Genomic DNA, 12,912 nt, shown 5'->3' with positions numbered 1-12,912 from the left:
ATTTACAACCATATTACTTGGTCTGGCCAGTCCAGTGTTTTTGATTTCTGTAAATTACGTTTTGGCTAGTTAACAGTGTAAAGTAACTATGTCATGTTTATCCAAACTGTATTTAGACCCATATTTTTGTAAAATAAAATACAGACATACAACAGCACATATAAAAGTTATAAGAAATAGTTTGAACCCCTAAACGGTGACATTTTGTGAATGTGAAAGAACCTATTAACTGGCCGCCTGTTGTGTACAAACGAACGTACACCATTTTCAAGAGTTTCCAGCTCTACTCTGTACCCCATTTGCTATTAAAACATGCCAAGATATTAAGACTAATGAGCAATCTTTAGCCTTGAACGGTCTATTGTTCGCTTGAGCACGTGCAAACCGGTTTCGTTAAGAGCTCATGGGGTGATGGAGAAAAACCCCGGACCGGTTTATCAGGCTCTGGCCCGGGCGGAGTACATAAGAACCGCCCGCAAACTCCTTCCTTCGGTCACAATCATGATCTATCTCATCATCGCCGTTGCGTTTGTAGCAGCTCTTTATGTCGTCTTGGTGGAGACGTTGTTTAAGAAGTCAAAATGTAAAGGAACCGCAGATTTGACCGGGAAAACGGCTATTATTACAGGTGAGGTTTTGGATAAACATTCTTACCTGAGGTAAATGCAACTCACCTCTGGAAAACGTCGTGTTGGCGTTCTCTTCAGATTATAATCTGGGACGTTGTGGAAAACAGGCACGTTTTTTAGTTTTACTCATGAGAGATGTTTGTTTTGATGTTTCAGGCGGGAACACTGGTATCGGTAAGGCCACAGCTCTAGATCTGGCTGGTCGTGGAGTAAGAGTCATTCTGGCCTGCAGAAACCAGAAGAAAGCTGAGGGAGCTATAAATGACATCAAGAAGGTGAGCACTATCACTTCTTCTAACCACTGTTTCAAGAACTGAGTGTATATTAAACTAGTATTTGTTGTTCAGGCCACAGGAAGCAATGATATCCTGTTTATGGAGCTTGATCTTGGAAGCCTCAAATCTGTCCGAGCATTTGTTGAGAACTTCCTCAAATCTGAGTCAAGACTGGATCTGCTTATCAATAATGCAGGTAAGCCAAATCCTCAAAACCGTTTCAAATGTGATCATGGACCACAAAACCAGTCATAATGGTCAGTTTTTTTAAATTACATCATCTGAAAGCTAAATAAGCTTTCCATTGATATATGGTTTGTCAGGATAGGACAATATTTGGTTTGATAATCTGGAATTTGAGGGTGCAGAATTATCAAAATACTGAGAAAATCGCCTTTAAAGTTGTCCAAATGAAGTTCTTAGAAATGCATATTACTAATTAAAATGAAGTTTTGATATGTTTACAAAAGGAAATTTACAAAATATCTTCATGGAACATGATCTTTACCTAATATCCTAATGATTTTTGGCATAAAAGAAAAATACACCACATTTTTGGCTATTGCTACAAACATACCCATGCTACTTAAGACTGGTTTTGTGGTTCAGGGTCACAAATTAGATTGTAAACCATGTCTGGCCACCTGAATGTTATAGGGAACGTGGCACTGTATTCAAAAGTTGTTGTTTTTTATGTTTAGGTCTTGTGGCGGATGGTCGAACCGAGGATGGTTTTGGCATCGAGTTTGGTGTCAACCATCTTGGCCATTTTCTGCTCACGTGTCTTCTTCTTGACCGTCTGAAGGAGAGCCCTGCCGCTCGCGTCATCACTCTATCCTCCATGGCTTATCGCTGGGGCAAGATTGATTTCGATTCTCTTATTGCCACCAAAGACCTGGGGTCAGGGAGATACAGCTGGCAGTTCTTCCAGGCCTACTGCAGCAGTAAACTCTGTAACGTCCTGTTCACTCACGAATTGGCAAAGAGACTGAAGGGCACAAATGTAACCTGCTACAGTGTTCATCCAGGTAAATCATACTTTGGAATAGTTGATGAGTTCTGTCATTATTTACCCACCCTCATGTTATTCAAAACCAGTATGACTTTTTCTCCATTTGTTTGTACATCATTCAAATTCCTCTTTTTTTGCATTCCACAAATGAACAGTCAAACAGGTTTGGAATGTCACAAGGTTGAATAAATGGATTCATACTCAGTTTCAGGATGTTCATATTCCATTTTGAACAATCACATTCACAAAACAAATATTGTAAACTAAACTTTTAGATTATTGGGGTACGTTTTACAAGAAAATACAAGTTCAGTCTTTCTACTTTCAGTGTGTTACTGGACAGTTCTCTGTGATTATTTGTGAATTTGACAAGCAATTTCTAAGTGAAAATTGTTTCAACACCAATTGTGTTGTCAATTTTCAGTGTTTTTAAGGGTGAGGTCACAATAGTGAAATTTCAGCAAAATATAGCTGTCAAAAAATATATATATTGTCAATATTCACAAAGAAGTCTATTTAAACCAAGCAGCCATCTATTGGCCAATGTGGCAAATCTGAACCCATTAAGAAATCTTTCGCCCTCAATTTCCTATAATTCCTTTTGAAATAGCTGGATTTTGTCCTCAAAAGTTGGCAAACAGTGTTAATATGGTAATATTAATAAACTAACTTCATGAAAAATTTAGTATGTGTAGTATGAATACGGGTAGTATAACTGAAATTCTGATGTATGTTGTCACCGTCACGTTACTACCAGCATCAGTTTTGTCACTTCGGTGCCATTCACAACTTCTTGTGTACTAATCATGTATATGCACTTAATTGTGGGTCAAATCAGTATATTTATGAGCAATTGGAGGCACTGGAACGCAAAATCCCAGTCCCAGGGAATGAAACCATCTAAAATTCTAAATAGTAAGAAGATGAATGTCATAATGACATGACGACTAAAAAATAAGCATGAATGAAACCCCTAGCTTTACATGAGTGCGTGTGAATTCCAGATCATTGATTCTAATCTAGCCTATAATCTGGAATGTTCAGAGCCATTTCCTGTTGTTTGATAAACTTGATAAATTTTTGTATTAAATATTGTCTACTGAAGATGTTAAATCACTTAAACAAATGCATAATATTGTATCTCCCCTTTTGCAGGTGTTGTAAAAACCGAGCTTTCCCGGAATGTGAGTCTGTGGCAGAAAGTGTTCATCGAGCCAATAGCCAGACTGCTGTTCCTGGACCCAAAAACCGGAGCCCAAACGACTCTTCATTGTGCCTCTCAGGAAGGAATCGAGCATTTCAGTGGACGTTATTTCTCATGCTGCGCTGTGGAGGAAGTCAGCGCCAAAGCCAAAGATGACGCGGTGGCCAAAAAGCTTTGGGAAGTCAGTGAACGACTGAGCGGCCTTTCATAAAGCCAGAGGAATGATTTTATTTCTGGTGGCTGGAGATAGTCTGTGAACTTTATTTATTCCTAAAGGGGAGAAAAAAACGTATGAAGTGATAAAACTGATTGTGGCATTTGTGTTTTCAGACGCGCAATTATTTACAATTGCAGTGTTTTTATGTTTGTTTACAATAACTGCTAAATGCTGGTGTGAGTTTTTTACTGTATTAAAGTATGTAATGGAATCACTTATCCTGATTGGTTCTTTACTGTATGAAATATGAAATTATATTTAATATGAAAGCAAAACTTTTTTTTTTCCTAACCTGAATAAGATCTTTCACAAAAACATTTGTAGTCCACAAGAATAAATAATAGCTGAATTTATAAAAATGACCCTGTTCAAAAGTTTACATACGCTTGATTCTTAATACTGTGTTGTTACCCAAATGATTCATGGCTGTTTTTTTAGCGATGAGTTTCTTGTTTGTCCTGAACAGTTAACCTGCCTGCTTTTCTTCAGGAAAAATCCTTCAGGTTTTACAAATTCTTTGGTTTTTCAGCATTTGTGTATTGGAACCGTTTCCAACAATGGCTGTATAATTTTGAGGTCCACTTTTTCACACAGAGGACAATGAGAGACTCATATGCAACTATTAGTGAAAGTTCAAAAGCTCATTAATGCATTAAGAGTTGGCGTGAAAACTTGAACAAAATGAAGATGTGTACATTTTTCTTTTGTCTCAATATCTTTTTCATTTTTTTTTGTGTACTGCCCTTCAGAGGATACTTGCATGTTTCTCAGAAGACAAGTTACATTTACCCTGATCTTCAAATTTAAAAAAGTATTCACATCTTAATGCATTGTGTTTCCTTCTGGAGCATCAGTGAGCATTTGAACTTTTTATAATAATTGCATAGAGTCCCTCAGTTGTCCTCAGTGCGAAAAGATGGATCTCAAAACCATAGTAATTGTTGGAAAGGGTTCAAATATACAAAAATGCTGGAAAAAAATGAATTTGTTGGACCTGAAGAATTTTTCCAAAGAACAGCTGGCAGTTTAACTGTCCGGGACAAACAAGGGACTCATAAACAACAATCACTAAACAAAACACAACAAACATAAAAAAACAACAACAGTCAATCATTAAGGTAACAATATTATTTTTATAAATTCAACAATTATTTAATAAATTATGTAAACGTCTTCTATGTGAAATATCTTATTCAGGTTAGTACTAAATAAAAAAAATGTCATGCATTTTGTATGATCCCTCTTATTTTGGTAAAATAATTAACACCTTGCAGAATCTGCAAAATGTATGTAAACTTTTAACTTCAACTTCAGCAGGTCATAATCTAAGTATAAAAACTATTATACTATTAAAACTAATCAACCGCTTTCAAAATGACTTCAGACTTGTTTGTGAACATTTCAAACTATGACTTCGTTACCTAATATCCCATGTAACTTGAGGTCAAGTGCATAATCCTCTTACAAACACGTTGATATCATTTTTGCTGCAGATCCCATCTCAAGCAGGTTTGTCTAGGCAGTCAGCCGTACTCTTCTCAACTTAAACACCTCAGGCGTTTAACCTGCGCTCACCTGTACATGAGCATGTCTCTTAAACGCACATCCCGCTATGCAGAGAATGAATAAATCATTTTCTTAAAGGATAACTATTGCCAAAATGCAACCTGGGCTGTTTTTTTTTTTTTTTTACTGTAAACGAGACAAACTTATATCTAAAAGCATAATTACGACAAACGAGCCGTTTTTGAGATTGACCGTGATTTCGTTTCGTTGTCAATGGCCGGTGAATGGGAGTACTAAGGGCATAAATTTGAGCGCATCAAAATTGATATTTTTACAACACTAAGAAGGCTCGACACACCATGAAACTTTGCTCGAAGTATCGCATGGGTCTCTACACATGAACTCGAGCATTGAGAACATTGTTTGTGTACACAGAGTTTACTAAAAAGAAAAGGTTTTGAACAACTCACTTACACTGTTTGGGTTTCCGCTCGCGGCCGTCTTGCCAGTCAAGACGTGTTGATCTCCGAATGCAAATGAATGGACTCCATAGGACGAAATATTAGGCTTATATGAGGCTCTTTTTACAACTAGAAGGTGCTTTAGGAGCTATCCATCCTCACACTCGGAGATCGACAGCTCTTGACTGGCAAGACGGCCGCGAGCGGAAACTCAAACAGTGAAAGTGAGTTGTTCGAGAGGTAGCTACAGCCTGGAGCAATGGGCGTGCCGAAAGGTAGGGGCGTGCCAAAAGGTTTCTGATAAACTTTTTTTTCACATTCCAGTCCAGCAGGTGGCGGTAAAGCACTTATCAGTTGTTTGCAAACCGCCAAACAAACTTTAAGAAGAAGAAGGCCAATCAGCGTTAAACAAGATTGCGGTGGTAAAATAATTCAGGGGTGTCAAAGGCTGTATCCGAAATCGCCCCCTATACCCTCATTCACTATTCCCTACATTAGTCCACTCATTCAGTCCACTTTAAGGAGTGAGTGAAAACGAGTGAGTGAATTCGGACACTGAGTGCACCGGAAGGACTGCCGCTTTTGCATAGTATTGCTTACTGTTTAACAATCATTTAAAACGGACAGTTCGAGTAGTAAGATTAAAGGATTTATCTTGAACTATGTCAAGGAGTTTACATATAAACCCTGGTTAAACAATTTAATAATCAATTTACAACGAATCTGTACCCGTGTTGTATGCTGTATTACGCGGGATGCACTTTTTTCCAGGGGTTTCAGTACAGCGTAATCGATATTGCGTCACCAGGCAGGCGTGGCCTATTTGAGAATTTGCATAGGTCACCGATCATGCGCAGTTAGGGAAAAGCAATTTGCTTCAAATACCTCCACTATTGCAGGGCTTTCGTGCACTTCATATTCATATACAGTATCATGAAATACCTGTCCACGTTCGCAGGGGTTTCGTGCACTTCATAATTATATTCATATACAGTATCTTGAAATACCTGTCCACGATCGTTTATATTCATATACAGTGTCTTGAAATACCTGTCCAAGATCGCAGGGGTTTCGTGCACTTCATATTTATATTCATATACAGTATCTTGAAATACCTGTCCAAGATCGCAGGGGTTTCGTGCACTTCATAATTATATGCATATACAATATCTTGAAATATCTGTCCACGAACGCAGGGGTTTTGTGCACTTCATAATTATATTCATATACAATATCTTGAAATACCTGTCCACGAACGCAGGGGTTTCGTGCACTTCATAATTATATGCATACAGTGTCTTGAAATACCTGTCCACGAAGCAGGGGTTTCGTGCACTTCATAATTATATGCATACAGTGTCTTGAAATACCTGTCCACGAACGCAGGGGTTTCGTGCACTTCATAATTATATTCATATACAATATCTTGAAATACCTGGCCACGGGTTTCGTGCACTTCATAATTATATGCATACAGTGTCTTGAAATACCTGTCCACGAACGCAGGGGTTTCGTGCACTTCATAATTATATGCATACAGTGTCTTGAAATACCTGTCCACGATCGCAGGGGTTTCGTGCACTTCATAATTATATGCATACAGTGTCTTGAAATACCTGTCCACGAACGCAGGGGTTTCGTGCACTTCATAATTATATGCATACAGTGTCTTGAAATACCTGTCCACGAACGCAGGGGTTTCGTGCACTTCATAATTATATGCATACAGTGTCTTGAAATACCTGTCCACGAACGCAGGGGTTTCGTGCACTTCATAATTATATGCATACAGTGTCTTGAAATACCTGTCCACGATCGCAGGGGTTTCGTGCACTTCATAATTATATGCATACAGTGTCTTGAAATACCTGTCCACGAACGCAGGGGTTTCGTGCACTTCATAATTATATGCATACAGTGTCTTGAAATACCTGTCCACGAACGCAGGGGTTTCGTGCACTTCATAATTATATGCATACAGTGTCTTGAAATACCTGTCCACGAACGCAGGGGTTTCGTGCACTTCATAATTATATGCATACAGTGTCTTGAAATACCTGTCCACGATCGCAGGGGTTTCGTGCACTTCATAATTATATGCATACAGTGTCTTGAAATACCTGTCCACGAATGCAGGGGTTTCGTGCACTTCATAATTATATTCATACAGTGTCTTGAAATACCTGTCCACGATCGCAGGGGTTTCGTGCACTTCATAATTATATGCATACAGTGTCTTGAAATACCTGTCCACGATCGCAGGGGTTTCGTGCACTTCATAATTATATTCATACAGTGTCTTGAAATACCTGTCCACGATCGCAGGGGTTTCGTGCACTTCATAATTATATTCATATACAATATCTTGAAATACCTGGCCAAGATCGCAGGGTTTTCGTGCACTTCATTATATTCATATACAGTATTTTGAAATACCTGTCCACAATCACAGGGGTTTCGTGCCCTTCATATTTATATTCATATAAGTTAACGTTACAGTGTCTTGAAATAACGTTACCTGTCCACGATACCGTTGTAAACCATGATTTATTTTCGTAAATAGACGCTACACGTTTTACATTTCTATAACGGCTGTTTATTTGTTTTCGAAAATCGTTTAAATTTAAGATTTTAAAACATAAAAATAACCTGTATGACTGTGTTGTCCTTCATTATCCATCAGTGCTGATCCTAGGTTTTGAAATGCCCGCGCAAAAAAACTGACTTACTGCGCATGATCGGTGACCTCTCTTAATAATTTTTTTTTAGAAAGGGGCGTTTTCCCAACGCCCTCAGGGACGCCCATTTTACGTCGTGGTAATGAAACCCCTGGAATTTAGTGAGTCCCGTATTACGCAGTGGACAAGCGAATGGGTGGATGATTCAGCTGCGGGCGCCATCGTCTGGCGAGACGCGGGAATTCAGTCGGCGCGCGACTCTCACAGTGCATTATGGGTTATCTCTAGCTGTTGAGCGTACATCGGTTGTACACTCGTTTTTGCGGTGCATTGTGGGATTGAATGAGTGCACTCGGGAACGTTCACTATGGTTTCGAACACCACTTAAAATGGCTGTCCCACAAACTTTAAGTGCACTATTTGAGGGTATAGGGGGCGATTTCGGATACAGCCAAACTCATTTTAGGGTGAGGGCCGGATGAGAAGAAATGTGACCATGTGCGGGCCGAAACTCCCTATTTTCATAGAATCTCCTTTCAAATCATAGTTCACCAAATTACTAATTAATTTGCAAAAAAAAAAAAAAAAACACTAGAAAGACAATATTCTGTACAACTGCATATAATAAGTCCTAAGAAACTGTTCATTAACACTCTTATTCCTTTTTGGGAAAACAATTGTCTAAGTAATGGCAAGCCCTTTCCTTTGAACATTAATATTATTTGTCAGATACTTTTTAGTAATGAGAAAATAACAAATAACAAATGCTAAAGATTATGTGTACAGACAGTTACATTAAATATAAAGCTATATGCTACAGTATAATTTAGAAACTATAAAAAACTGCCTTTAACATATTTTCCAACTCAAAAGCTTATATGTAAAAAAAAAAAGGGTTAATTCTAATGAAAAAAAAAAAAATACTTCGGATATGAACTGTACACTAGACATGAGAACTTTAACAAATAAAAATCTATAATGCATTTGTAATGCATTAGGTTTGAGTTTGACATACGCACGTATGCAAATGTACTAGAGATGCGCAGATGAGCTCAACGTCACCCGAATCCACAACTTACACATCTGCTCGCCACCCACCCGCACCTATATATTTCTCTGATTTAGCTAACTGTACCCGATTTTCCTATTACAATTATTCTAATTCTTAGTTTTGCATGATGGCATGATGAATGGATGGTTCATTTTAACAGCTGATCTGCACATCGCTGCACACACTTATATAAGCTTAATCACCCCTGCTTTTAAACCAAATCCACGCTGAAAAGAATAACGTTAACTGACATATGGACGTGACTCTCCGCAATCTCCGATGAAATCGGTCAGGTTTTCTCTATTTTAGAGCCGTTCTGAACTTACTATATGAACGCATACTGGATCCTTGGACTAAAAGGGGTTCACCAGTATAAGTGATTTCAGATCGTAAAATTAAGTTTTTGTTTTTAAGGTATTGTTTTAGGTATAATGTCCTGATTAAAATTAGTAATCAAGAATAATTATTTTACCACTCGCCTCCCGGACGGCGCGGGCACATCAGGCGCGATCATCAAATAAAAGGAAAACAGTGCATCAACCTCAGCAACCAGCTGTTAACGTCAGTCCAAGCAACAAGTAACTTTGTCTTTCAGACGGTTCAAGTCTCTTGCAAGGTCCTCAATTCTTTTAGCCACAGTATTTCTTGACAAAATGATACTGGCAAAAGCCTGTTTTTTCTCAGGACACACAAGCTCCGCTGCCTTTACCATACGCGCGAGTGCTTGCCACGCACAGTTACTCAACCGACGTGCTGCTTTAGAATGCGTGTTAGAGACAATCAACGTTAAGATAAAGAAATTATAAAACCAAAAATAATATTGCCGCGAATACCCTTACATAGAGTTTATTTAATACTACTACTAGTAATAATAATAATGATAATAAAAAAAATATATATTTAATTTTATTGTTCAAAGCATCCAGCGGGCCGTATTGGACGCCTTAGTGGGCCGCATTCGGCCCGCGGGCCGTGTGTTTGACACCATGCTTATCTATGCTTTATATAACGTAATTATCTATATTACGATAGCTTGTTCTAATGCAAATTACTGTGCGTTATATCTTGCAGCTTTTAGGAATCAGTTTAACGTTACTGTTGTTGATCAATAAGGTTAAAGACTGCTTAATGGCAAGTACAGTTAACACAATGTTAAATATAAAACCAGTGTAAATGTGTGCATATATATATATATATATATATATATATATATATATATATATATAAAATGAATAAAAGCAAGGTCTGGAAAAATGAGAAACAATTCATTTCATAATTGCAATTAAAGTAATTGAAATGAAATCAAGCAATCAAATAATCAGCTGCACTAATCAGTTAATGCACATCTAAATATGCTGGCCTGAATGTGTCATTTTTAAACTTATAAATATTACTAATTGTTATTTTAAATGTTATAGTTTTCAACCATCAGAGTTTTCTAAGTAAAGCCAACTTTGCCTGGCTGGACAGTATGTATCCTACAAAAAACAGATGTGTTCTCCCCAATCTGACTTTGTGGCAAAATTTTGCATCTTGCAACTCTTGCATTTACATTAATATTAGTCTGTTTGTTTTTTATTCCCAGGTCACCATAGCCACCAGATCCAGTCTGTATCCAGATCAGATGGTCACAGCAGTCCCCTGGATCCAGTCCGTACCAAGAGCAGATGGTGGATCAACACCTACAGCCGAATGTCAGCGGATACTGTGTCAACTAGATGAGCCCCAGACACAGATCATCAGGTAATAACTCCTAGCCTAAACGGCCGCTGGTGCAAGGCCATGGGAAGATGAGTCCAGATGAGTCCTCTTCAATTTGACTTTGCAACTTTTGCATTACTGACACACTATTGTCCTATTTTAATATTTTAATACTGTAAGGTTGCTTTGACACAACTTGTATGGTAAAAAGAGCTGTATAAATATATTTAACTATTTTATTAACTAAACAAGGTTTTTAAAAATAAATATAAAGTTTATTGCATTAATTCAGAGTTTTTATTATTATTATTATTATTATTATTTTTATTTTTTTTTTACTTGTGTAGGTATTGTTGACTGGAAATCTGTCAGTCCAGAAGCAAGGAAAGAATACAGAGTGGAGTTTGAGCTCACCAGGTGCGTTTACTGTGGATACATCTACAAAAACACCTTTGGATACAGTGGCAATGGAAAGAAGGGGAACTTCACAGCATTCTATTCAGACAAAGAGCTGGCTTCTGTTCAATGTACTGCTACTACAAAATGAATGAATGTTTTTGTTCACTTGAATTGGAAACAAAGCTGAACTGTGAACTTTGAACTGTGACATGCACATTACACACATTCACACATAAATGGCACTTTTTGCACATTATGCACATTACAGAACTGTGTACTTCAACTGTGACTGTGATATTGCACATATCTATACATTTGCACATTGTCTTGCCCATAACTGCACATTCCATTTTCTGTATATTTATTATATCCATTGCTACTTTTTTCTACTATTGTATTGTTGTTATTGTTATTTTATTCTATATTGTACATAATGTAAATTAATCCATATTTCTCTATATTTCTAATTTGTAAAATTCTCTTTCTATACTGGAATTTCCTACTCTAAATTCTAAATTTTATAGGTTATCAGCTGTCATAAAAGCATTTCACTTCATAACATACTGTGTATGTGACAAAATTTGAATTTGAATATTTTTTTTTTTGTGAATAAAGCTGTGTCTGTTTGCTAAATTGGTTGTCATTTAGCAGAAAGTTACTTGACTAATTGTTCAATTCTGTGGTGTTTTATTAACTAGTTTTCTCTATCAAGCAAAACATTGTTTTCAGGGTAATATATTACAATAGGTTTTGTTTGTTAAAATTAATGAATTAACTAACATTAACTATGGGCAATATATTTGTTACAGTATTTTTTTAAGCTTTGTTTGTATTAGTTAATAAAAATACATGTTCATTGTTTGTTCACTTCACAGTGCATTAATGTTAATAAATACAACTTTTAATTTACTTTAAGCTACGAACAGCTAGCGTGTTAAGAGGCTTTTGTATCCTGAAATTAGTTGTAATTTGTTTTTGATTACTATATTTACTATATATTATAAGTTTTGTAAACCTTTTTTATTGTAAAAGACTACAATATGTAAAAATAAGAATATACAATAAAATGTTAAAACAAAATAATAGTAATGAAATAGCGAAACTATAACCTAAACTTGCCGTGGTGATGACGTCAGTAACCCGCGCCATGCAGGCAGTTTTCGCAAAACCTTTTGGCACGCCCCTACTTTTCCGCGAGACCAATGAGAAACCTTTTGACATGCCCCCTACCTTTTGGCACGCCCCTACCTTTCAGCACGCCCATTGCTCCAGGCTGCAGTTATCCCTACTTGGGTTGTTCAAAAACTTTCCTTTTAGTAAACTCTGTGTACACAAACAATGTTCTCAATGCTCGAGTTCATGTGTAGAGACCCATGCGATACTTCGGGCAAAGTTTCATGTGTGACGAGCCTTCTTAGTGTTGTAAAAATATCAATTTTGATGCGCTCAAAGTTATGCCCCTAGTATTCCCATTCACCGGCCATTGACCACAAAACGAAATCAATCTCAAAAACGGCTCGTTTGTCGTAATTATGCTTTTAGATATAAGTTTGTCTCGTTTACAGTAAAAAAAAAAAAAAAACAGCCCAGGTTGCATTTTGGCAATAGTTATCCTTTAAATGTGGTTAGAGTGTTTGGCGAGTGTGTAACTGAAAACCGCTGAGACTGCACATACCATCAAATTATCTTTCCACTTCATTTACGAGCTGTTTATAATTATGATAATAAATTAAAATAATATGATAACAAATATTAATTTGTCATTTAAAGCAGCATAGC

At 37.1% G+C, this 12,912-nt stretch overlaps 1 protein-coding gene across 1 annotated transcript; it reads left to right on the top strand.

The window, feature by feature from the left end:
* The first annotated feature begins 164 nt into the window (after positions 1–164).
* dhrs13a.2 (dehydrogenase/reductase (SDR family) member 13a, tandem duplicate 2) lies at positions 165–3,714 on the top strand. Its single transcript, XM_073829338.1, has 5 exons — positions 165–628; positions 786–904; positions 977–1,100; positions 1,606–1,932; positions 3,072–3,714. The coding sequence occupies exons 1-5, from the start codon at positions 412–414 to the stop codon at positions 3,329–3,331; spliced, it is 1,047 nt and encodes a 348-aa protein (XP_073685439.1). The 5' UTR covers positions 165–411; the 3' UTR covers positions 3,332–3,714.
* Positions 3,715–12,912: the final 9,198 nt, after the last annotated feature.

Source organism: Garra rufa, chromosome 23 (genome assembly GCF_049309525.1).
Source record: "Garra rufa chromosome 23, GarRuf1.0, whole genome shotgun sequence".
NCBI classification, from domain to species: Eukaryota; Metazoa; Chordata; class Actinopteri; order Cypriniformes; family Cyprinidae; genus Garra; species Garra rufa.
Note: the sequence above shows the minus strand (reverse complement) of the source record. Positions and strands in the feature narration are given on the sequence as shown.

What these genes read in the sequence shown, in the direction of transcription:
- dhrs13a.2 (XM_073829338.1), top strand. Translation starts at nt 412, where the DNA reads ATGGAGAAAAACCCCGGACCGGTTTATCAGGCTCTGGCCCGGGCGGAG. An exon ending in GAAAACGGCTATTATTACAG is followed by an intron (nt 629 to 785) that starts GTGAGGTTTTGG and finishes TTGATGTTTCAG; the next exon opens with GCGGGAACACTGGTATCGGT. An exon ending in TCTGCTTATCAATAATGCAG is followed by an intron (nt 1,101 to 1,605) that starts GTAAGCCAAATC and finishes TTTTATGTTTAG; the next exon opens with GTCTTGTGGCGGATGGTCGA.